This window comes from Dendrobates tinctorius, unplaced genomic scaffold (assembly GCF_039654945.1).
Source record: "Dendrobates tinctorius isolate UK_male_01 unplaced genomic scaffold, ASM3965494v1 ptg000086l, whole genome shotgun sequence".
Lineage (NCBI taxonomy): Eukaryota > Metazoa > Chordata > Amphibia > Anura > Dendrobatidae > Dendrobates > Dendrobates tinctorius.
The window spans coordinates 67,963,265-67,990,704 of NW_027361754.1; the positions used below are offsets into that span (position 1 = coordinate 67,963,265).

Here is a 27,440-nt window from a genome sequence, read left to right on the forward strand (position 1 = left end):
CCTGGTGGGTAGGTCACATATGATGCGATGTTCCGGAAGGTGTAATCTGCGCTGCAGAACAGCAAGGCGCGACCTTGCCGTGCTGGAACGCCGCAAGTGAGCGCACTCTATGCGGACCTTGTGCAGCAGTGCATCAAGATCCGGATAGTCCCTCAGAAAGCTCTGCACGGCCAAGTTGACCACATGCGCCAGACATGGAATGTGAGTGAGGTTGCCTAGGCCCAGAGCGCCACCAGATTTCGGCCATTGTCACACACTACCAAGCCTGGCTGGAGATTCGCTGGCACAAACCACACATCGCTCTCCTGCTTGATGGCATTCCAGAGCTCCTGCACTGTGTGGCTTCGATTCCCCAAAGAAATTAACTTCAGTACGGCCTGTTGACGTTTGGCCATGGCTGTGCTCATATCTGTCGTAACAGGCTCCTGCAGCACTGATTCAGAGGAACTGGAGTATGAGGAGGACTCAATGTGTACAGACTGGATTCCTGCAATCCTTGGAGTTTGCAGAACACGTACAGCGCCACTCTCCAGATCTGTACCAAGCACCACAACATTGACCCAATGGGCAGCGAGGGAAAGGTATCATCCCTGTCCATGGTTACTGGTCCACGCATCGGTAGTCAGGTGGACCTTGTTACTAACGGCGTTTAGTAACGCATGTTTTATTTTTACCTCCACATGTTTCTGCAGGGCAGGGATGGCTCGCCTGCTGAAATAAAAGCGGCTGGGCACGGTGTATTGTGGGACTGCCAATGCCATGAAGTCCTGGAAGGTGTCAGTCTCCACCAGCCTGAATGACAGCATTTCAAGTGCCAGTAGTTTGGAAATGCCAGCATTCAGAGCTTGTGCTCGGGGATGGTTTGCCGCCTTTTATCCCATGCCTGTGCTACCGATGGCTGTCGAGTGGCCTGGGAGTGTGAGGATGACTGGGAACGTGGTGCTGTGGGTGGAATGTCACAGGGTCTCCGTACAACAGTGCCAGAGGTTCTTCCTTGGCGATCCTGTGAGGAAGCCGAACCAGCTGTATGTGAGCTGGAGGAAGAGGCCCCAACACGAGCTGAAGAGGTGGTATGTGGTGCTGTATGTTGGCCTACGTCTTCAGTGTGTCTGTATAACTCCACCTCGTGCTTGGTCCGCACATGTTTCCACATATTAGTGGTATTGAGGTTGCTGACATTTTTCCCTCTTTTGACTCTCTGATGACACAGCTTGCATTTGAAAAGCAAATGTCATCTGCAACTGTGTCAAAAAAGAACCACGCACTGCAAGTCTTGGGAGCGCCTGTTTTGCCTTTTGAAAGAGGAATGCTCCTACCGGGTGCCGAAGTGGAGGCTATAGGCAACCAAGTCTGCCCCCTCCCTCTCCCTCCTGTTTTGGCCGTTCGGGGAATCACTTCCTCAGAGCTGCTCCCACCACCTTCCTGTTCCTCACGCCATGATGGGTCAAGGACCTCATCATCTACACTCCCCTCCTCAAACACTTGCTTCTCCTGGGTTGTCTCGCCAGCACCGTACGCACCAGAAAGTGGTAACTGAGTTTCGTCATCATCTGATGCGTATTGAGGTGTGCTGACCATAGGCACTGGCCCACCCGCATCTTCAGATTCAGAGGGACAAAGAAGTTGCGCATCACTGCATACTCCCTCTTCTTCACATTCTGGAATGCTGTTTGGCTGGCCCCCTCTTTCCAAGCCAACAGATTCAGAGAGCAGAAGTAGAGACTGTGATGGCTCCTGTCCAGGGCTCTCTGACTGCCTGGGCACTTTGGCAGGTGGTGAAGAGACAGATGGTTGCTCTTCGGTGCTCTGGCCCTGAGAGGATGTGGAAGTCATTGAAGTCGATGCGTTAGCTGCCATCCATCCGACAACGACTTCAATTTGTTCCTCCCACAGCAGTGGGGTTCGGCGAGGTCCTACAAAGCTGCGCATAAAGGACTGTTGCCTGCTAAAACTGGGGGCTGCTGACTCACTGGTGCCCGCAGCAGGCACAGACTCCCCATGTCCTCTCCCTGCAGAATCCCCACGTCCTCTTCCTGCTGAAACTCCACGCCCACACCCACGTGCCTTACTCCCTGCCTTCTTCATCTTGCTAGACTGATAAAGATATGCAGAAAAGTACAAAGGGGGGCTTAGTGTGCTTATTCCTGAACAGCTGGTTACAGGTAGAAGAAACACTAATTTTATGAAGTGTGTGTGTGGACTACACTTTAATAGGAGATAATGTGTCCTACACAACTTTCAAATGTAGTGTTTGGTGAACTTTATTGTTTTTTTTTGTGAAAAAAAGCTAAAAGGATGTGACCAAAGATTTGAAAGTGACAGTATCACCAACTTTTTGGAGCTATTACAATGCAGGCAGGTAACCTACAGTGCAAAAGATGAGGCTCCAAAAAAATTGGGTAATACTAATCTGGCTGCAGATGAAGGGCACAAGCCAGAAAAAAGGCTCCTCTATCTACTCCTACATAGTGTTTGCAACCAACCAATGTAGATGGATAGGGAAGGATGCACACTAATAGGAGAAGAAAAGATGAGCTGCAATTAAAGAAAAATATGTGTGAGGCAGTGACGCACGCTGAGTGGCCTACAACCAGACGTAGCTGCAGGGCACACTACTCAGCGTGAGCTGCACTCACACACAGTCAGAGACCTCTCAGACAGCCGTGAACAGTGCAGCTAAGTGGGCACTAGCACTGAAAGGCTGCAGAAAGGCTCCGCTGTCTACTACTTGTGTTTGCAACCAACATATATGGATACGGATGGATGCACACTAGATATAATTTTTGAAAAATAAGCAGCTCAAAAAGAAAAATATGTATGAGGCAGCAGTGAGGCACGCTGGGCGGCCTACAACCAGACGTGGCTGCAGGACCCACTCCACAGCGTGAGCTGCACTCACACAGCCCTTGCAGACAGCTGTGAACACTGCTGCTAGGGAAAAGAAAGCTACAGTGGTGGTTTATGCAGCCTGGTTAAAGCACAATATGTTTTGTAGAATCGCTATTTCTAACTGTCCCTCACAGTCTTCAACAGCAGCCTGTCCCTAACTGAATTCACAGCAGAGTGTCCAGAAATGGCGGCGGCGGCGGCTTTTATAGTGCATCATGACATAATTTCAGCAGCCAATCACAGCCATGCCAATAGTTAATATGCCTACATGCCTAACAGGATGTGCCCACACTTTCTGAGGATTCCCATTGGCTGAATCAAAGCGAGCGGGCTCATAGCATTATGGGAACTTCCAATTCCGGTATCCGATATGAAAAAAGTATCGGAAGTCAGTATCGGAATTCCGATACAGCTAATATCGGCCGATACCCGATACTTGCGGTATCGGAATGCTCAACACTAGTCACAAAGCATAAAATTTCCGCTGCTTAAAACCATCAGCTATAAATGAACAAACTGTCACCTAAGCTTTATATTGCATATAGGACCTTAGAAAGCGTTGTAATATAAAAAAATGTGACATAGCGCACACACTGATTACCTATCCCAAAACTAAAAAAAACAAAATATTCCCTTTGGCTAGCGTTTATTCCACGCAGCGCACGGCGCCGCTAAGCCCCGCCCCCCTGCCGGCTCCCTGCCCACCCCATCCGGTCATCGCCGCCTACTATCGCACATGGACGCTTGCGATCTGCGCACCCTATCTTTACCATAGGTGCGCCGAGCGCGCCGAAATGCAACATGCTGCGTTCGGCGCAAACGGGCGCACCTTCAAAAGTGCGCAGCGCACGCCAAAATCCTACTAGCGCACGGCCAGCGCATGATCTGCGCACCCTATGCTAAAGATAGGGTGCGCAGATCGCAAGCGTCCATGTGCGATAGTAGGCGGCGATGACCGGATGGGGCAGGCAGGGAGCAGGCAGGGGGCGGGGCTTAGCGGCACCGTGTGCTGCGTGGAATAAACGCTAGTGTGAAACTAGCCTTAAAATGTATGATTCCCCGTCCCGTCCGTGAACATCGTTGGTGGTTCTAGGATCGATGTGGAGGCAAAAGAAAAAATTGTGCATTCAAACACTACAAAAGCAAAATAATCTTCTTTAACTCTACATAAATATATTACTAATCAAGTGAATTATATAGTTTAGACAAAAATAGTTAACTCCTGAAGAAAGAAAAAGAAATAAAGCCGCCATTAATGTCAGAATCCTTACAATCTTCAAGTGATTTAAATTAGGGTGAAGATCTGATTTAGATAGTCTAGAGAGTCCAGAAGAAGCCATAGAAGATAATATTCCTGTGTTTTGCAAGAACTCAGCACCCTCTCTGGTGAGGATATACCAGTCATTTTTTATGCAAATTGGACCTGCAGAATAGAGTGTTGAGTCCAATTGTAGGGAATGCCTGCACTGCGGAGTTCTTTTGTTGTAGTTTGAAATGATTTCCTTTTTATCCAAGTGTCTTGCGAAAGGTATTTGTAAAAGCTTAAGTGGCTATATGGAGATGAAAGAAATGTTTGTTCCTTGGAGATTTTTAGAAGTGTGTTCCTGACCAGTTGGGGTAGAATGAGACGCTAACATCCATGGCTACATCAGGGTGGAAGACAAAGGTGTCTATGAATTCTAAAAGCTTTCTCGATTAGATTTCTCTCTTCAATGTTTTGAATAGTGGGTCAAATCATAGAAGAAATGGAGCTTTTCAATTGGAAGGACTGGACTTTTTCGTGGACCATCCATAATCTTGATATTGGTTCTCCTTTTAAAAGCTTCATATGCGACCAAGCTGTTTGTAAAGGAATCTATGTTCTTTTGAATTTTCAACATGGATTCTGTAACTGTAGCTAAAATCTTAATTACCCCAGCACATAGAGATGCATATTCTGAATGAGGAGATTTAACCCTATTGTAGTCATGAGAAGGACTGTCTGACATTTCGATAGCATTCAAATTAAAATCAGGACCAGCCCCGACAAAGATGACTTTACAGCTTTAACCGGCGGTCTTCCTGAGTCGCACCTTCCCACGGTCTCCCGACCCTGATGCCAGCATGTCTCCTCCAGCACATTTGCTGTGGCCTGCAGACTTCTCTTCGTGCCCGCAGCCCGGGGATTTCCCATAGCCTCCTGAGCCGTCAGCTTCCATCTCGCTTGTTCATACGCTGCAGCTCCAGACGGCTGGTTAAGTTGTTTTGCTCTGGGGGAGAGGAGGTCTACCTCGGATCTTCTCAGTGAGCTTAAAGTTTTTCTTCATCGGATCCTGAATTTCTTCCTTCTTTCTTACTCCAGGCATGTTCCAACAAGATTTTAATTCCAAAATTCCGCTTTTAGTACGCTTTTGCAGGATTAAATAGGGGAATACCAGGAACTCCTGATAAACAGGTCTGCACCCTTCCCCTGCAAACCATGCCCCGTAAAACGCATTTAAAGCCAGAGCATCAGGAACTGGTTTTGGCTTACATTGGCAAAGCAGCATCCAGCTCTATCGCCTCCTCTTCTGAAGTTTAAAAAAATGCAAGCACTGAGTCGTCAGTGCAGGCTTCTGGTCAGGAACAACCCCTTTCCTAGTGTCCTTCACCCTCACCAAAAGTGTAGGATGCGGCAGGTCACATTTCAGAAAACTCCATGGAGCTCTTTTTACATACCATGCCTGGGTTATCAAGTCAAATCCTGAATTCCACAGTCCAACATGAATCTGACATGGCGTGCACTGATGCACAGACACTGCTAGATTATTCTGCTGGTACACTGACCCAGAAAAATACATTTCCCTCGAAGTCTAGTGAGCCTGAATCAGACCCTGATGAAACTCAGGTGTCCCTTCCCGCATACTATACCACCTTACACGGTGACACAGAGGAAGGTGCAGATGAAATGGAAGAGGAGGTGATGGATGACCCAGTTGTTGACCCGGATTGGCATCCATTGGGGGAAGAGGGTAGCGCTGGCAATACAGTAGCTCATAAGAGGAGAAGGATCCGCAGCAGGCATCAACATCGCAGCAGCGGTTATCTGACAGGACCTTAGCTGTACAAAAACTTGTTTAAAAAAAAAAAAAAGAGTTGCAGGACAGCTTGGCCAGACGGTCAAATTAGCACAGCGTGCAAGGCTGAAAAATTGATACCATAGTAAGAAGAGTGCAGTGTGGCACTTTTTTAACCAAAATCCTATTGATGAGGCAAAGGTTATATGTAAAAAGTTTGGAAGGACCTTTAGTCGAGGCAAAAATCTCAGAAATTTGAATACCAGTTGCATGCTTACACATTTAACTACCATGCACTTGCAAGCGTGGATGGACTACAAAACCTCAGGTAGCACATGTGCACCTGCTCCGTCTGAAGGTATCCAGCAATGCTCCTTCACTTCCCCCACTGAAAGCCCACCGGTAAGCACACCACCAGCAAGAAATGTTGAGGTTTCGTTGCAATGGCAAAGCAGTAAGGGAATCACTATGTTTTGGCTACGAAAGACTGAGTCTAGGCCACCACCACCACCACCATCACCATCACAAACCCCCTCTCTGTCCATCAGGTCCACTGCTAGTTCCCCCATATGCAGCTCTCAAGTCCAGCTCACCCTAGCCTCCACTCTGAGTAGGACAAGAAAGTACTCATCCTCTCATCCGCGTACACTGGCTTTGAACGGCTACATTGCCAAACTGATCTCATTAGAGATGATGCCCTTACGTTTGGTTGAAAGCGAAGCATTCCGAGATCTCATGGCATACGTTGTCCCACGCTATGACCTACCCAGTCGGCACTTCTTTTCTCGAAAACCCATCCCTGCCCTCCACCTGCATGTGAAAGACTGCATTTTCTTTTTGAACCAATCTTATTTATTGGTGTTTAAACATGACAAACAAAAACTGACATAAAAAACATCAGTGCTACAACATTAGCACATAACACGACAGAAGAAGACATAAGCATTAACATACAGTAAATGTCTTGCCTTAAAATTAAAACAGGAGAAAAAAAATGAAAAAAAAACTCCCGGAATGATAGTGTAATAAGTCTCTTGCCATCGAATGTATTTCAAAGGTAGGACCCAAACCCCACACACTAAAACAGTAGAACCAGTTTTCAAACGTATGTTATACATCACATGACCTCGACACATTTGAATACCGGCTTTGCAGCCAAGGATCCCATATGCGCTGAGTCTTCTTTTTTTGCAGAGGCTGTAAGGGCTAATTCATGCTCACAGTGAAAGTTAATTTTTTCAACTACTTCTGTAATGGTTGGAACTGTAGCACATTTCCATTTAGCCGCCACTAGCAATCTAACTGCAATCAGTATGTGAGATAAGGCCCAGCTAATCATATGCGGAAACTCCTCTGTTCCAATATGGAAAATTACCAGGCTAGGAGACAGCATCAGGCCTACCCCAAGGACTTCTACTATTAATCTGGCAATGTCCTTCCATAGATTATTCAGAGCTGGACAGTCCCACCACATGTCTTCTAGTGTCCCCCGAAGCCCACATCTCCTCCATCATAATGGGTATTGGTCCGGGCCAAAGTGAGCCACTTGTACCGGAAACCTATACCAACGAAGGTGAATTTTTTTCAATTGTTCAAGATGGTTAAGACATGATGAGACCCGCAACACCTCTCCCAGAGCATCTCTCCAAGCCTCCGCTATGCGTAAATTATGAGATGGAATCAATAAAACAGATCAGGGTGCCATAAGTATTTCATGAAAATGTTATATTTTGCATGATTTAATAGAAAAATCTAACAATTAATCATGGGACAAGGACAATCCTCATCATGCCATTCTGTCTTCCCAGCGCCACCTCTAGAGGGAGCTTTAGATCTCCCTGCATACTGTTTAGATACTTTTATTTGAAAGCTTTATTGTTTTTTTTACAATAAATAAATAAATAAATAAATAAACAAAAACAACAGTAGATAGCATGGGATCTCTACAGATCTCCAAGTGTTATGCACTGGACCCTTCCAGGGATATACCAAGTGAACGATCCCAGAGAGACATGCAATGAAGTTTTATATCCACATCAGAATCATTCAGAACCTTGTATAGATGGACACTCCTTTGGGGCCAGATTCTGGTATTAACAAATATCCATTAGCTCTGTGATCTATTTTGGAGTTAAAAAAAGGGTGATTCCGGTGAAGTTGACAAAAGATGGTGTATCTGTAAGTATTGATAGAAATATCAATTTATTCCCCTCACTTGTGGACCGACTAAAGGCTGCTTTTGGTTACAGGTGTTCCTCACAGGCCTTGGATTATTTGGGTCTACGCATTACAGCAGATATTCAAGCATTATACAAATGTAATTTCCCGAACCTCATTAATTCTATTCGTACAGATTGTGACAGATGGGCAAAATTAACCTTTACTTGGTTGGGTAGATGCCAGTTGTTTAAAATGAATGTACTGCCCAGAATTCTATACTATCTACAGTATTTGCCTATTAAAATACCATCTTCCTTTTTAAGTCGATCAATAGGATCCAAACTACATTCATATGGAATGGAAGAGGTTCACGACTTAGACGTTCGGCATTATGTAGGCCTAGGGTGGAGTGGGTCTCCCTGAGTTGTATCATCTGGCGAGTCACCTCACACGGGTTGTAGACTGGTGTAGACATGGGGAAAATAAATTATGGGTACAGATCGAACAGAGCTTTACCCCTTGCCCCCTACTTTCTCTCCCTTGGGTGGCGATAAAGGACCTGGAAGGCTTGAGGAACCATCCTATCATAGGGTCTACATTATATAGTTGTGACAGTTACTTGATACGATCAACAGTAATCCCTAACGACTCGGCACTCACACCGATACTAAGTCACCCGACCTTTAAACCAAGTGTTTCAGACCCAATATTCAAGTCATGGATCGAGGCAGGAATTGACAGAGTGGAGAGTTGGGGTGATGGGGATGAGTGGCCATCAATTGAATCTTTTGGAGCTATGTGTGCTCCGGTCCCTCTTGGGTTTTGGAGATGCTTACAGCTCAAACACTTTTTAAGTAGGCTCCCTCCTAAAAATAGGTTTTGTAAAACTAGAACCCTATTTGAAAATATCTGCATTGGTTCCAGAACATATAGACATGCTTTGTCCTGAATATACGCAATGCTAATCTCGTCGCCAGAACTGACACCGCCCCCTTACATGACAAAGTGGGAGAGCAACTTGGGGCTAGATCTTAACACGGAACAGAGAGTTAGAATATTCACTCTCGCACATACAACTTCAATCAGTTCCAGGTTTCAGGAGGCAAGCTATAAATTGTTGACACGCTGGTATAGAGTCCCTACTCACCTTCATAAAATGTTTCCATCCTTAAATCCTTTGTGCTGGAGGTGTGGTGAGGCAGAAGGCTCACTTATTCATATCTTCTGGGAGTGCAGAGTGCTCAATCCCTTTTGGTCTGGGGTTGGTAGCATCATACGTAAAGTTACAGATTACGAGGGCGGGTTGGGTCCAGCTGTTTTTGCTGCATCACTGCGGGATCCCCACTAACACTTACAGGCGCTCTCTTCTAAGATTCCTGAAAATAGTGGCTCGCACCTGTATTCCTCTCAGGGCTATGGAGTCGGTAAGCCAAGCCTGCGACTCCGACTCTGACTCCTCAATTTCCCTTACACGACTCCGACTCCCACATATATTGCTTATATTCAAGTGAAAAATTTATTGTAGTACAAAGTGAACATCAGACACTTAATCATTTTTATAATACAATAATCAAGATATTTAGATAGAACATAATATATATTTATTAGAATACAACTTTAGAACACAAAAAACTGTAATAAATTGTAAATGTCTAATACACTATGTAATATCGATTACATATATAACACTATGTAATAAACTATGTAAGTGTCAAAAAACAGTTTTCAACAAAAATATACTAAATAACATTTGTGCAGTCTATGAATTTGTCCTAAGAAATAGAATTGCCTCCATCAGATCCTCCTTCATAGATTACCTCAAATCTGACCTAATAATTTTATGGCCAGAGAGCAACCTCTCTACACTAACTTAGGTTGGAGGCAAAGCCATAACCACATGGGCAGCATCTCTAACAATTTCCAGGTATAAAGGAATTGCCTCATGCACAGTCAGTTTTGATGAACGTTTGAATTTTTCTATTTCTTTGAGAGCAAGTGAAACATTTTGCTGAAATATGGTTAATCTGCTTGCTATAGGCTACGGAGTGAAGTCTTTTTCCTTGCGGAAACGCTTTGCCTGCTCCATGTCATCCAAATACTTGTCAAAGTCAAACTCCTCATCTGATGAGGATGAAGATATGGCAGCAGTAGCACTGTCAGGACCCAAGTCCTCTTGCACCTGGCAGTCCTCCTGTAGGCCACTCATCCTAACTGCTACCTCAGTCAGAGCTTCTTTTCCTTTAGTAAGCTGTTGATCATCAAGCAGTATACGATGATTTGGGTCCACATAAACAGCTGCCAGAAAAATTTTATTTTCCAATAGCTGTGTCTCTCTCCGTTTCATTGAAGCAGAAATGCCATCTGCGATTAAACCTCCTCTTTGGGACAAGCAAAATAGCAAGTTCTTCCACTCCCTTATGAAAATGCCAGGAGTTAAATCCTCAGCTTGTAATTTTTTAGTCACGGTAAATGGGTGGTTAGGCAATTCCTTCAATTCAGCCACCTGTGTCCATTGACCTTCATTTAGGGTTACCTGAGGGTCGCCATATCTGTAAGAAACGGTTTTAGCTCAAGCAATCGCTCAATCATTTAATAAGTGCTGCCCCACCGAGTGGCTTGATCGACAATTGCCCCTTTCCCTGCACGTCTCTTCAAGATGTAATCAATTTTAGAGGTTCTGGCGGCAATAGCCAATTTCCTCACTTTTCCAATCAGATTTCCAGCATGTCCCTCTTGCAGACTATCTCTTATTGCTACCCTTGTCTGTGGAGAAGGAGCTTCACTGGTGCTAGAGTTCAGCACTGACACCTCAGCTGCTGCAAACCTCATACTGCACACCCCTACACTTGAAAATAAAGCCTGCACCTTAAGAAGATGTGGTGATGAATGCAGTCTATTTATTCCAACTATCAATTGATGTTGATGTGTTACTGAAGACGAGCAATGCCTGTCCTGGGCGTCCTTTTGGGCAGCTATGAGGTGTCCCTGACTGGTGCTAAAAAAAACAGGAGTGTTAGTCTGTGTGCTATCCGGCTTTCATTCTTTTTGGTACAGATATGATATGGATAGACAGATATGGATAAATGGATATATAGAGCAGATTTCTAATCTGCTTTTTCTATTGAAAACATTATCTATGAGCTCAAAAACCTTTCAGGTGATGCGGTTTTTTAAAAATCTGATCTGCTTTTGCAGCTGAAAAACATATCCTCAAAAAACGCAGCAAAAACACTGAGTGTGAATGTAGCCTTAGATCAGGAATATAATTATAGAAGGATAGGGAAAATGAAGGGAGGTCAGCTCACCAGTCTCGGTTGCGATCCATAATCCTCCTGCGCACGGAGTCACCTTGATCAGGGGTGTTGACTGAAGCAAAATAAAGGATGGAATCTCCAGCGCTGGACTTCAGTTAAAAATACATAATTTATTGTAAATTCTTAAAATCGAACAGAAAAAAGTATGGATAAGGACATACAGGCAGATGGGGTCTCTGGTGGAGACCACCAGAGACCCCATCTGCCTGTATGTCCTTATCCATACTTTTTTCTGTTCGATTTTAAGAATTTACAATAAATGATGTATTTTTAACTGCAGTCCAGCGCTGGAGATTCCATCCTTTAGATCAGGAATAGAACAGTCATTTATAGGACATTTCATAACTTTCCCAAATTCCTATGAAAAAATATTCAGCACATTCTGCATTGAACTACTGTACCCAATTTATTATATATTTTAGGAGTCGGAGTCGGTCCATTTTACACCGACTCCGACTCCACAAAAATGAGCTCTGACTCCAACTCCACAGCCCTGATTCCCCTGGCGTGCAAGAGAACAGTATGTCCCTCGGCTGCCTTATGGATCACAAAGGTGAATGACCTATTGCATATGGAAGATCTAAATGCGCCCTTACATGATACCTATGCAAAGTTCAGAGATACTTGGTTTAGCTGGCTAGAATATCAACAATCAGAGGAATATAGATCTTATCATAGAGAGATTGTATGAAAAGTGATTATCAAAAGAAAGAAGACAACAAGCATTGAACAGTGGTCTTCTTCCCTCCCCCTGTTACCCTGTCTTATCCTTTTTTTCTTTCTCTCTTCTCTTCTTATTAAATTTCTTTATTGAGTAGTTTATCTTCTCTTTCCATCTCTTTTCTTTATTTCTTCTAATAAAGTGTAAAGGTGATTAGTTATTTGGTATTGTTTATACACACAATATGTAAGTATATTGATGGTCCAGTCACTGATTTTTATTGCTGTGTAGTATTTGTTATATTGTTCTGATTTTTCTGAAGTAAAATTCCACAAATAAAGAATTATAAAAAAATAAATAAGTACTGCATCATTCTGCAACAGGGAAGCTCTCTGTCTCATAATCATTGGGGTCATGTTTATACCTTTTATATCCTACCTTTATTTGTCTCTTTTAATTGTAACATATACTCTAAATACATTTTCCTTTTATTCAAATCACTTGTGAAGATGGATACTTTTGCTTGGAATATAGAATTCAATATAAGCCAATACGTCTTCACTTTGAAAACCATTAACCTGTTACTGCTCCCTAAATAAAGGGATAATTTTTGGACAGTTTGTAAAAAGCTATCACTTCTTCCATAGCAAAGATCAAAGCTCCTAATACTTATAAGCAGGAATAATTTTTCACCACCCAGTGTAAAAAAGCTATGGGTTCATCTGTTTCCCCTGCCTGTCTATAAAAAAACAGCAAAGCAGGCATCTACCACCAAAAGGGATAATTTTTGGACTGTTTATAAAATCTAAGTAGCAGAAAAAGTTTGCTTATACAATGTGCTGTTAAATAGGCAGCGGGTTACCACTGGTTGCCATTTCTTTCCTTTAGATAGATTAATGCTACTTTGAAACTTCTAAGTCTGTGTTTGGACTAAAGAGCTAAAAACAATGCAATACAATCCTAGGAGCTTACATATGGTGACATAACAATGCATAGAGGAAAATCTTGAAAATGCATCACATACTGACATACAATGACCAAAAGAGTAGAAAACTTCAAAATGTTTCTAAAAATAAATCCGAGAACAAGAAGACTTATTACAATATGTAGAGAACAGAGATGTAATTTTTTTAATGGATTTTCTCAGTTGTTTTTTTTCTCCTCTCATTTCAATAAATAAATAAAGGAATTTACAAATTACAGAAAAAATGCAGGGAAAAGCTGAATGCCTCACCTTGTCAATGTGCTTGGTAGCCTTGAATTTGTCAGCAGCGATCCAAAAAGTTCCGTCTGATTGTCGGATGACAATGAGAGGAAGAAAAAAGGTTGTCGGATCACACAGCTGAATAATAAGAAACAATTCTTCTTTAGTAACACCATCATAAAAAAGTGTAGATATATCCACAAATAGATAAAAACAGAGTCACATTCTATGACTATGGGCTGATAGCCAGAAACGCGTAAGAATGTGACTCTGTTTTATCAATTTGTGGATATATCTACACTTTTTTATGATGGTGTGAAATAAAGAAGAATTTTTTTTATTATTCAGCTGTGTGATCCGACAACCTTTTTTTTGTCCTCGAATGTACAAATTGTTGTTTTCAATCTAATGCTTTTTATAATAGCACCTACAAGAATCCAGCATAAGAGCAATAATGAAATAATAAACCACTCTTTATTGAAAATAAAGCGGACAAGACACATTAATTAAACTCATAGAAGACAAGATAAAATAAATGAAAGTGGAGGAATAAAGTGCAAAAATTATTATGTAAATGTATAATAAAGAATGAACCTGAGACTGAAGACAACATAATTAGATATAAAATCCTATCTGTGAATATAATAGTAAAAAAAAGTGCACAGTGCAAGAATGTGAAATATATAAACACAGCAAATAAAGTATCAGAACAGAATAAAAAATGCAGCTCTTAATTCATAATAGACTAAATATTATATAGTTCAATTCTTAGTGAATAATGGAATACCAAGAATAAACAAAAAATGGTAATAGAAAATATATTACAAATAAATTAGATTGACATTTAGCATAATAAGTTATTCAAAGATAAAGCTTTTACTTTAGGAATAGATATATGGAATATGAAGGTATGTAGTAGGAGTATACCCAGAAAAACAAATTCAGAATGCCCCCCACTCTATATAGTTATATCTACCATTTCAATTTTGTCACCAAAGTTCTGTGTAAAATTTATTTCACAATAAATCTGTGCAGTAGGACTTCAATTTTCTTTATAACTAGTAATTGCTTCAATGAAAACTGTATAATTCTGTATGCAGTATGCTTTTCAAAGTGGCAACTGCAGAATCACTTTAGTAACAGATCCTTTCTCAGCTTCGGACTTATAGCATTCATATTATAGGTGGCACAGTGACTCAGTGGTTAGCATTGTATGGTGACTCGTTAGTTAGCACTGCAACCTTGCAGCGCTGGGGTCCTGGGTTCAAATCCTGCCAAGGACAACATCTGCAAGGAGTTTGTATATTCTCCCTGTGTTTGCGTGAGTTTCCTCCCTCATTCCAAAGACATACTGGTAGGGAACTTAGATTGTGAACCCCATCGGGGACAGTGCCAATAATGTCTTGAAATCGCTGTGGAATTAATGACGCTATATAAATGAGTAACATCAAAAAATAAACATTAATGGGAATATGTCAGCATCATGTTGCTATGTAATTTAAGAACAGCATAATATAGGGGAAAAGCCTCTGATTCCAGCAATGTGTCACATACCAGGCTGTGTTTTGCGGTTTCAATAAAATCAGTGGTTTATCAGCAGGAGATTATCACTAGAGGATTAGTTGTCTAGTGCCTCCCAATCCAACCCCACCTCCACCAATGATTGACAGCTTTGCAGTGAAAGCTGCCAATCAGTGCTGTGAGCAGGGATTTACACAGCTCAGCATTTTGAGAATTGCGGTTGAGAAAGCTATGATTCTAACACAACTGGCGCATCCAGTAAACTAAGTGATACATTGCAGGAATCAGGATCTCTGTCCCTACATCATGCTGTACCATTGTATCTTTCCTATCCCCCTATTTCTCCTCTCCCTTTTACCATTGCTTTCCTCAAAGTAGTACAAGTTCTTCTTTTTATATGTTTGCTAATTCTTAACTTGAGATTTTCATTAATTCCATTCAATTGTACTTGTCTTGCTCTAATCAGTCACATCCATTTTATGTTGCCTTTAGCTGGGTAACTTTAGTTTATGGTACATTTTGATCAGGGCCCTCTTTACGTCATTATTTCGTAGACTGTATATAAAAGGGTTTAACAAGGGGGCAATAACTGTATACATAACAGCAACCAGGCGGTCCTGGCTTGGGGAACTGGACTCAGGTTTTAAATACATGAACATAACAGACCCATAAAAGATTGTAACAACTGTGAAGTGGGATGAACAAGTAGAAAAAGCCTTCCTTCTTCCAGAGGTGGAATAAAGACTTATGATGGCTGCTATGATATAGCTGTAGGATATTACTATGAGAATGAATGAAAGGACCACCACACAAACACTAGTCATAAATATAACAATCTGATTCATCCTGGTGTCGGCACATGCCAGTTGAAGTATGGGCGGAATATCACAGAAAATATGGTTTATCCTATTAGGCCCACAGAACGGTAACGTAAAGGTGATGACTGTGTGTATAAGAGAGTTCGTTGACCCAACAAGGTAGGATCCAACTATCAGCCGAATATTAACTGTCCGCCTCATAATGATGCTATACAAGAGCGGATGACATATGGCAACAAATCGATCATAGGCCATGGCTGCTATCACGTAACATTCAGTCCCACCACAAAGACCAAAAGTGTAGACTTGTACCATGCAGCCATGGAAGGAGATGGTTTTCTGTTCAGCCAATGAGTTGGCCAACATTTTTGGAATATTGATAGAGATGTAGCATATCTCAAGAAATGAAAAGTGTCCAAGAAAAAAATACATAGGTGTATGAAGATTTGCACTTAGCATGTAAGCACAAATTATAGACAGATTTCCAAGTACAGTAATAATATAGATGATTAAAAACACTATGAAAATTAAAAGCTGGAACTCGGGAACATCGGAAAGGCCGGTAAGAATGAATTCTGATACTCTTGTAAAATTTCTACGATCCATTTACAGTTTCAAAAATATATTTTCCGTTACGATCTGTAAATAAAAATATCATGTTACTTTAAACAGCTATTTTAAAAATAAAAATTGGAGAAGGTGGCTGCCAAGTTTTGGGACCTGTGGTCCCGAGGGCAGATACATGGTAAGGCAGTCAGCTGGCTCAGTGCTGGAGGGAGTATGTATCAGAAGGCAGAATTGGTACTGAAGTGGGATGACAAGAGGCAATTGACTGGTTGCTCACCTAAAAAATATTATGTTCAACATCAGGAACTGAGAATACATGGGCCCATTTTTAGGATCCAACCGCAAACTATATATGGGCAATGTCAAAAGTATATGGATAGGAAAATTCTATCCAAAAGTTATGATCACAAGGTTTCCATGGGCCAAATTTTTGGCAAAAGAGTATCTAGACATTTGATAGGTTTAGAAAAAAAATCCTTTTTTATACTTGTCATATCTATGCTGTTCATAAAACCTCAATATTCATAACTGGAATAGAGCAAGGAAGCTACAAAGTAGTTTGCTTGCTTTTCTGGTCAGGCTGATCCTCAAGCCATAAATCTCTCACCTCCTAAAATTCCTCTGTAAAGGCCCCTTTACATTTAGCGATGCAACAGCGATCCCGACCACGATACGACCCAGTCAGGATCGCTGGTGCATCGCTAAATGGTCGCTAGTGAGCTGCCACACAGGCAGATCTCACAGCGATGCAGCAGCGATACAGCAGTCGTTACTTACCTTTCAGATGAGGCGATCCTGACGTCCTCCCATCCACGTCCACGCGTCGCTTGTCGGCGCCAGCAGGAAGCGCCCGACGAGAAATGGAGCTGCGCGATCTCGCACGATCAGCGACAGACAGCGGGGGAGCCGGTCAGAGGTAAGTATGACACATAGCGATATCGCTAGCAATATCGCTGCTGCGTCACAAAATCGGTGATGCTTTAGCGATATTACTAGCGATATCGCTATTTGTAAAACCCCCTTTAGTCTTGCCAGGTCTGCGATCCATCAGATAATCCTCTTTAATTACCTATTCACATCAGTGAGGTCCCCTTTCACTGGGGTCATCTTCAGGTCATAGCCTTGCTTCAATATTCACTATCAATTATGAAATAGCTTATAGATTTTACAATTACATCTATGAAAATTATTGTGAAATTCAGGGACAATGGGGAAATGGGAGGTGGGGAAATTGGGAGAGAGTTGTAATTTTAGGATCCTAATCAATTGACCAGAGAGGAGAGGGACCTAAAAGGAGTGGAGTAAGAAGGAACATCCGGAGGATCTTTTCAACCAAGTCAAGCAAGCCATTGACGTAAGTGAGTATGGTGTGATGCTTAAAGGGAATTTTACAACATGTAGCTTCAGTAGAGCACCGCTTGTTATGATGATCATAGAATCATAGAATCGTAGCGTTGGAAGGGACCTCCTGGGCCATCTGGTCCAACCCCCTGGTCAAAGCAGGATTCGCTAAATCATCCCAGTCAGATGTCTGTCCAGCCTCTGTTTGAAGACTTACATTGAAGGAGAACTCACCACTTCTCGTGGCAGCCTGTTCCACTCATTGATCACTCTAACTGTGAAAAAGTTTTTTCTAATATCTAATCTGTGTCTCCTCCCATTCATAGAATCGTAGAGTTGGAAGGGACCTCCTGGGCCATCTGGTCCAACCCCCTGCTCAAAGCAGGATTCGCTAAATCATCCCAGTCAGATGTCTGTCCAGCCTCTGTTTGAAGACTTCCATTGAAGGAGAACTCACCACTTCTCGTGGCAGCCTGTTCCACTCATTGATCACTCTAACTGTCAAAAAGTTTTTTCTAATATCTAATCTGTGTCTCCTCCCATTCAGTTTCATCCCATTGCTTCTAGTCTTTCCTTGTGCAAATGAGAATAAAGTTGAGCCTTCTACAATGTGACAGCCCTTTAGATATTTGTAGACAGCAATTAAGTCTCCTCTCAGTCTTCTCTTTTGCAAACTAAACATTCCCAAATCCTGCAACCTTTCCTCATAAGACAGGGTTTGCAGACCGGTCACCATTCTGGTCGCTCTTTTCTGAACTTGCTCCAGTTTGTTGATGTCTTTTTTAAAATGTGGTGCCCAAAACTGGACACAATATTCCAGATGAGGTCTGACCAAAGAGGAGTAGAGGGAAATAATGACTTCACGTGATCTAGACTGTATGCTTCTGTTAATACATCCTAGAACTGCATTTGCCTTTTTTGCTGCTGCATCACACTGTTGACTCATATTCAGTCTGTGATCTATTAGTATACCCAAGTCTTTTTCACATGTGCTGTCACTTAGCCCTATTCCTCCCATTCTATATATGCTTTTTTCATTTTTATTGCCCAGATGTAGTACTTTGCATTTCTCCCTGTTAAAAACCATTCTTTTAGTTACTGCCCACTTCTCCAGTTTATTTAAATCTTTTTGAATCCTCTCTCTCTTCTCTAGTATTAGCTATCCCTCCTAGCTTTGTGTCATCAGCAAATTTAATCAGTTTACCCTCAATTCCTTCATCTAAATCGTTGATAAAGATGTTGAACAATACAGGGCCCAGGACAGAGCCCTGTGGTACCCCACTTGAGACATTCTTCCAACTGGATGTGCAGCCATTTACAACCACTCTTTGGGTCCGATCACTAAGCCAGCTATGAATCCACCTAACAGTTGCCTTGTCCATTCCATACTTAGTCATTTTTTCAATAAGGATTGTATGAGAGACTTTGTCAAATGCTTTGCTGAAGTCAAGATATACTATATCTACAGCATTTCCTTGATCCACCCAATCAGTGATACCGTCATAGAAGGAAATTAAGTTAGTCTGACATGACTTATTAGTTACAAACCCATGCTGACTCTGTTTGATCACTTCATTCTTATCCAGGTATTGACTTACATGTTGTTTAATAATTTGTTCAAAGATCTTTCCTGGTATAGAAGTCAGACTCACCGGCCTATAGTTGCCTGGGTCCACCTTCTTCCCCTTTTTGAAGATAGGAACAACATTTGCTCTTCTCCAGTCTTCTGGCACTTCTCCTGTTCTCCAAGAATTTTCAAAGATTATGGAGAGTGGTTCAGAAATTTCTGCTATCTCCTTCAGTACTCTGGGGTGTAATTCATCTGGACCTGGAGACTTGAATTCATTTAGGTTAGCTAAGTGTTTCCTCACTATCTTTCTGTTTATAGATATCCTGGATTCTTCTATTCCCTTAATAGGACAGTGAATAACAGTTGGTGTTACATTTCCTTTCTGAGAGAAAACAGATGCAAAATAGGAATTTAAAAGTTCAGCCTTCTCAACATCCTGTCTTACCATTTCATCATTTTCATCCTGTAAAAATCCTATAGCATCTTTGACTTTTCTTTTACTTTTGACATATCCCCAAAATCCTTTATTATTGCTTTTGACATCTCTTGCAAGCCTCAATTCATTTTCAGCTTTAGCTAATCTGATTTGTGCCCTGCAGATTCTGCAGACAGCATTATATTCTTCTTTAGATATGCCTCCCTCTTTCCATTTTATAAACATTTTTTTCTTCCTTTTTAGCATGTGCTTAAGTTCTGTGTTCACCCATCCTGGTTTCCTTAAATGCTTCCTATTCTTCCCTCTTTTCGGAATTGTTAACAACTGTGTTTTGAGAATTTCATTTTTCAAGATTTCCCATCCTTCCTGGACATTTTTGTCTTTAAGGATATCCAGCCATTGGATTCCTCCAATTATCTTTCTGAATCCCTTAAAATCTGCCTTTCTGAAATCTAACCTTGACGTCTGAGTCTTCACAGGTCTTCCGCCTCTAGTTATCCAAAATTCTAAAATAGCATGGTCGCTACCTCCTAGGGTTCCAGCCACTTTTACCTCCTCAACCATTTCCTCCCTGTTTATAAGGATTAGATCCAAGGTAGCAGTTCCCCTTGTTTTCTCCCCTACCTTTTGGAAGATAAAGTTGTCAGCAAGAGAGGATAAGAATTTCCTTGACCTGTTAGTTTTGCCTGAGAGAGATTCCCAACAAATGTCTGGATAGTTGAAATCTCCCATGACAACTATGTCATATTTTTTGGAGAACTTGGCCATTTGATGCATAAAGAGTTCATCCATATCTTCAGCTTGCACAGGCGGCCTGTAGTAAATGCCTACAATGGTGTCCTTTCCATTGTTCTGTCCTTGTATTCTTACCCAAACAGTTTCCACAGAACTCCCAGTCTCTGAAGCTTCAATCTCTGTGCAGATATACGCATTTCTAACATACAATGCAACACCCCCTCCTCGTTTATCAAGTCTGTTTCTTGCAAATAAGTTGTATCCTTCTAGTCTTGTATTCCAATCATGTGTATCGTCCCACCAAGTTTCAGTGATTCCAATGACATCATATTTCTTTTCCTGTGTTAGTAGTTCCAATTCTCCTTGTTTGTTGCCCATGCTTTGTGCATTAGTATAGAAACATTTTAGTTTGTGATTGGTTTCTCTTTCTCCAATATTTTTATTAATTAGATTCTTTCGTCTTTGTTCTTCCTTTCCACTTCTATTAGCAGAGTTCTCAATAGCATTTGTCAGGTGTATGGCTTTTTCTGGTCTTTTGCTTCCCTTCCCATGTTGTTCTAGTTTAAAGCTCTCCTTACAAGTGTAGCAAGGCGACTTCCAAATACATGCTTTCCAGTCTTCGTAAGGTGCACCCCATCTCTAGCAAGTAGTCCATTGTATAAGTAGTTCACTCCGTGATCCAGAAATCCAAATCGTTGCTGACGGCACCATCGACGTAGCCAGTTGTTCACCTGCAGAATCTTATTCCACCTCCTTGTTCCATGGCCATCCACTGGGAGGATGGAAGAGAAGACCACCTGCGCTCCCAGTTCTTTCACTTTCTTGCCTAAGTCTTCAAAGTCTCTGCAGATGGTTTCCAGGTCGTTTCTTGTGGTGTCATTTGTCCCCACATGTAGTAGCAGGAATGGGTAGTCATCTGTAGGTCTGAAGAGTCCTGATATCCTGTCAGACACATCTTTAATTTTTGCACCTGGAAGACAGCACATTTCTCTTGAAGTTATATCCGGTCTGCAGATAGCGGCCTCTGTTCCTCTCAACAGGGATGCACTAATGATCATTGATAGTGTATACCAACAGCATGGGCCGAACTGGGCTCTCTCACAGGCTGTTAGCAGTTGTAGCTTTGACTCCACACCATGATAGAAGCGCAGGAGTATTGCGGCTGGTCGGATCTATTGATCCAGTAGTGCGATCAGGCTGTAAAGCATAGAGCCTACTCACCCCATGCACTACTTGCCTAGGTAGGCAGCTAGACCTGGACTGCAGCATGGCCGGTAACTTAGGTGTCAAGTTGTACTCTATTAAATAAAAAATCCTTCAGATCTCTTAGATGTGTGTACTCAAGAACATAGTAATATTGTAGGTAGTTTGTATTGTAATATCTGACTACAAATTCATTTTAAATATGTATTTTTATAATGACATAATGGCAGATATACATAGCTCTATGAGCGCCCAGGTACATATGTTTTTTGCATATAGTCAATCACTTTTAGTAAGAACATTTTTACCTGTATACCCCTAATATAATGTTAATAAACTCTTAAGTGTGCACATTACCTGATCAACATACCGGTATGGTATAAGGTATAACAAAAAGCAACATACTGTATACTATAAAAAACTGGAAAAGCACAATACAAAGAATTTGTAGAAATACAAAAACATTATAAAAACTTACAAGATTCATTTTCTGCAAGAACATTGGAATCTGCTGACTTGTACAGTATACACCAGGTTAATATATCATTTGTATACCCCTGGGTATAAAATCCCTATAGATCCATAGTTACATTTGATAGACACTTGTGTCTTGTTAATTTGTCAATCAGGGACCATTATAGCAAAAGTATATTTTCCTCTAATTAAGCAATCAGAGTCATCCGTACGAAGATAGAAACAGAAAAGTTATTATCCAAGTCTTTGTTCACTCGCTATGCCCCTTGTGGTACTGAATTTCTAGTGTAAATATAATCTATATTATGAAATAGATCCACCTATATTTGTTTTAATCACAATCATTATGCATAAATGTAAAATATAATATACTGTAGTACTAATAGATTAATTTTGCAATATTTTCAGAAGCATATAGTTTTCTACTCTTTGGAACAGGCTCTCTTAAAATGTTATCAAAACTCCTAAGAAGAATTGAGAAATTTTATTAGAACATAGTTCAATTCTATTCGAATTTTTAAAAAAAATATTCTCCATAATTCCCTGGTTGTCATTTTTCTGAATTGTAGAGGGTTGGCAACAGATTAAAAAAAAATAAAAATACTCCTTTTACCGCTCTCTTGCAGGCCACCTCCGCAGCACATTCTACCCTGTATAGTCCACCGTGTGCTGAAACCCAGAGCTTCTTTATGCTAGGCCAAGATTTCCAGCTGTGATCAAACTGCGATAACTCATGCATTGTAAGGTCACAGCAACATCAGAATGAGCTGAGACCTTACGACGAGCACTCTAGGTTGGGACTTCCACTATGACTAGGCCCGGGAACTCTCTGGGCATGCTGAAAGTCCCAGACTAAGATGCATAGGATTTTGGCCCACAGCCAAACCAGTGTCTAATAAGCGACATTCAATTTGCAGAGAATAATCTTTGGATTTGGCAAGTCGACAAATTCAAATTTTGTCAGATCCACTCATTTTTACTCCTAAGTGCTCTCACGGAGAAAGAGGATAGGGATAGAGCTGCAGTATTTTTCCATCAGTAAGTTTATGAGAATGTACAGTGAAGGAAATAAGTATTTGATCCCTTGCTGATTTTGTAAGTTTGTCCACTGACAAAGACATGAACAGCCTATAATTTTAAGGGTAGGTTAGATTGAAACACTGAGAGCTAGAATATCAAAAATAAAATCCAGAAAATCACATTGTATAAATTATATAAATTTATTTGCACTTTGCAGTGAGAAATAAGTATTTGATCCCTCTGGCAATCAAGACTTAATGCTTGGTGGCAAAAACCCTTGTTGGCAAGCAAAGCAGTCAGACTTTTTTGTAGTTGATGATGTGGTTTGCGCACATGTCAGGAGGAATTTTGGTCCTCTCCTCTTTGCAGATCATTTCTAAATCATTAAGATTTTGAGGCCTTCGTTTGGCAACTCAGAACTTCAACTCCCTCCATAAGTTTTCTATGGGATTAAGGTCTGGAGACTGGCTAGGCCTCTCGATGACTTTATTGTGTTTCTTTTTGAGCCACTCCTTTGTTGCCTTGGCTGTATGTTTTGGGTCATTGTCTTGCTGGAAGGCCAAGCCAAGACCTATTTTTAATGTCCTGGTGGAGGGAAGGAGGTTGTCACTCACGATTTTACAGTACATGGCTCCATCCATTCTCCCATTGATACTGTGAAGTAGTCCTGTGCCCTTAGCAGAGAAACAACCCCAAAACATAATGTTTCTACCTCTATGCTCGACAGTGGGGATGGCATTTCTCTTCCTCCAAACATAGCGAGTTGAGTTAATGCCAAAGACCTCAATTTTTGTCTTATCTGACCACAGCACCTTCTCCCAATCACTCACAGAATCATGTTCATTGAATGATTTAAGGTGTTCATTGGCAAACTTCAGACAGGCTTGCACATGTGCCTTCTTGAGCAAGGGGACCTTGCAGGCACTGCAGGATTTTACACCTTTATGGCGTGATGTGTTAGCAATGGTTTTCTTGATGACTGTGGTCCCAGCTGCCTTGAGATCATTAACAAGTTCCAACATGTAGTTTTAGGCTGATCTCTCACCTTCCCCTTGATCAAGGATACCCCACGAGGTGAGATTTTGCATAGTGCCCCAGATCGATGTCGATTGACAGTCATTTTGCATTTCTTCCAGCTGTGTGCAGGTCTATGATCTTGTCCCTGACATCCTTAGAAAGCTCTTTCATCTTGCCCATGTTGTAGAGGTTAGAGTCTGACTGATTAATTGAGTCTGTGAGCAGGAGTCTTTTATAAGGGTGACTATGTAAGACTATGGTCTTTAATGCAGGCAGCGAGTTGATTAGGAGCATCTAACTGGTCTGTAGGAGCCAGAACTGCTAATGGTTGGTAGGGGATCAATTGCTTATTTCTCACTGCAAAATGCAAATAAATTTATATAATTATACAATGTGATTTTCTGAATTTTATTTTTGATATTCTACTATTTCTCAATGTTAAAATTAATCTACCCTTAAAATTATAAACTGTTCATGTCTTTGTCAGTGGGCAAACTTACAAAATCAGCAAGGAATCAATTAATTATTCCTTCACTGTATGCTGTGATAGTGGAAGGTGTAGCTTGTTGAAGAAGATAAACAAAAAATAAAGAAATAGGGACTGCCACAACATCTTTGTTGGATTGGTAAGAGGTGCATTCAGGGATAATTTATCATTTTCATTGGTTTCCATTTAGGGCCCAAAAGCCTTTTTGATAATTCTGCAGGATGAAGAAATCAACATAATTTTTCACTGTTATTTTATGTTTCAATTCACCGTGTGATGCAACTAGTTTTAAATAATTATAATAATAATAAAGTAATTTGATATTTTCTTAAGCTTTTCTAACCCTTTTTTAATTTTTTTTCAGACCTAGTATAAGAGGTTTAAGGCCTACATATGAATTTTAAGATACTCCAGAAACCACTCACACATGTATAAAATGCAAGTCAATATTATTGAACGTGTTTAAAAGCATATAAGACAAAAATATATAAAGATTAAAAAATAAAATGAGATTTGCGCACATAAAACCTCTCAATAATGAAAGATGCCAATATATTGAAAAATATTATTATTAGACCATAGATGATGAGAATACAAATATGTATATACACAAAGGAAAATAGAATTGCACTATGCCCCCTGTGATAATTACACTTAGCCTCTGAGTCTAAGAGCTGGTAACGCTCGAAACGCATACAGAGCCTCTCTGGATAATCCCCATGCGGTAGTCTGAATCGGACATGCCGATTTAGTGATCATAGCAGCTATGTGATTATTAATAGCACAAATAAAATATTTGAATTTTACTCCTGGAGCAGGACTTTTTTCCTTTGAAGTATTTCCACTGGTCTTGGCAGAAGACGTGTCCGTGCTCTGATTTATGAAAGTTCAAGATGAACAGCCAAGGGGTGAGCTGAATTATCCTTTATTTTCTCTGCATAGCAGAAAGGACCCAGGAGCATCAAACGCATTTCGGAAAATCACGGTTTAATTTGTCAGGGATGGTCTTTTCTGGCTGGATGGTCCTTTTACGCCTCTGCTCATGGTCAGCTGACTTTAATAAAAGCTAAACAGTTCCAACTCGCTGTTGAGACCTTTAGGAATCAAAGTGTCCAATGTAAAAATCAACTTACTCTCCACACGGGACATTAGGGCTATAAAATTACCCTTCCTCCAGCGATACAGTTACAGTTCCTCTAATTTCCATATAGCCAATCTCACTCTTATGGTGTTTTATAAAGTGTTTAGAGAGTGGATGGCTCATAAATGTATTTTTGATATTTCTAATGTGCTCACTTATTCTCGTTTTAAGTGGGCGTTTTGTACGGCCCACATAAAGTTTATCACATGGGCATATGGGCATTTAATTATACAGTATATATATAACTCCCTCAGAGGAGCACGTGATGAAGTGTTTTATTACATATGTTTGACCATCTTTATTGTTTGCCCTCTTTTTCCTAGTACATGTATACTGAGCACCTAATACATTTGCGACAAGGAAAAAAGCCATTCAGATTTTTAGTGAAAAAAGTAGAGGGTTTCTGAGTCTGAGTAGATGCAATTACCGTATATGCAATCCTTGTAGTGGACAAAACCCAGTGTAATATATCTTCCCTGTTGCTAAATATTTTTTGGGCAGCAAAATGGTGTCAAAAAATTTTATAAGACACTCCAAACAAATTCTACAGTACCACAAAAAATGGCAGATTTTTAGGCGCACCCAGATGTCAGGCCTGGGACAGGAAAACTTATTTAAAATAGCTGTATTTTCAAGATGTACAATGAAAAGGATTTGCCTGTATTCTGCAGTGTCAACGAGCAATTAAACAAAAAAGGGGTTCTGGATTGCTTTGGAAAAAAATAGGATTAAGATGCCAAAAAAATTTGCTGCCCACTGAGACCTAAGGCTGTGTAGATACGGTCAATATATATAGTTTATATGCAGCAGCAGACAGCAATAAAATGGACCCTCTTGATGTATGAAATTAAGGATGCCACATAAAATGCCTGTCTGCCTGCTACTGAGCTCTATATACCCACATACAGTGTGTGCATGCACTGCACTGATCTGTATATGCGCACATACAGTACGCTCCCTGCCTACCTAGCACTGCAATCTATATACCCCGTAATTAGTCCTTAGGACTGTTGATTAAGCTGGATTTGTGTCTTCTTTGATTTTAGACCTACACTACCTTCTAACCCCCCAAATCTGACCCTATCTTGGCAGCAGCTCTCCCTACACTCGTTAATTCCGGAGGAGACAGAGCCGAGCATGGCACTGCCAGGTATCTTATACATCTGATGATGCTGTACGGCCCGGCAATCACCTCAATGCCACAACAAAGATGGCTTTGGCATTACATTCCATTGCAGACAATCCCTGCATGTTAATTGGCGCTCTAAAGAAAAATGCAGGGCGTGCATCCAGTACTGCCGCTGAGCAAACACGGAAATGCTCACTGCTTGCCGAGCACCGCGGGTACAGCAATGTTCGGGCGAGTAACGAGTATTACCGAGCACTACTGATTGCTACTCATAAAGCCCATCCACATACCTCCCAAGATTTGAAGAACAGAAAGAGGGACAAATCATGGGAATCTCTAACTGTCATCTGTGTGTCCTGCTCATCTCTAGTTGGGACTAGTGATGAGCAAACGTGCTCACCACTACTCGGTACTCTCCCGAGTATCACTGTGCTCGGTGTACTCAGCGAGAACTGAGTATTTCCAGGATTACTTGACGGGAACTCAGGTCTCCACCCAGCACATTTGGCGGACTTTAGAGACCCATTGTCTGCTAGGCCATGAAACGCCGCAGCCATCTTTGTTGTGGTCGTGCAGTGATTGGCTGGCCGCACAGCATCATCAGGAGGGACCAGACGCCGTCCTGCTCGGCGCATTCAGCTCCGGATTGAGAGAGTGTAGGGAGAGCGGCTGCCTTAATAGGGTCAGAATTGGGCATTTCTCAGTTAGTGTGGGGTCT

The 27,440-nt window shown here is 41.4% G+C and overlaps 1 protein-coding gene across 1 annotated transcript; it reads right to left on the reverse strand.

Annotated features, from left to right (window-relative positions):
- Nucleotides 1–15,272: 15,272 nt before the first annotated feature.
- On the reverse strand, nt 15,273–24,136 carry LOC141098116 (olfactory receptor 5G9-like). Its single transcript, XM_073585685.1, has 2 exons — nt 24,109–24,136; nt 15,273–16,201 (listed from the first exon to the last, which is right to left on the reverse strand). Exons 1-2 carry the CDS (start codon nt 24,134–24,136, stop codon nt 15,273–15,275), a joined length of 957 nt encoding a protein of 318 aa, XP_073441786.1.
- Nucleotides 24,137–27,440: the final 3,304 nt, after the last annotated feature.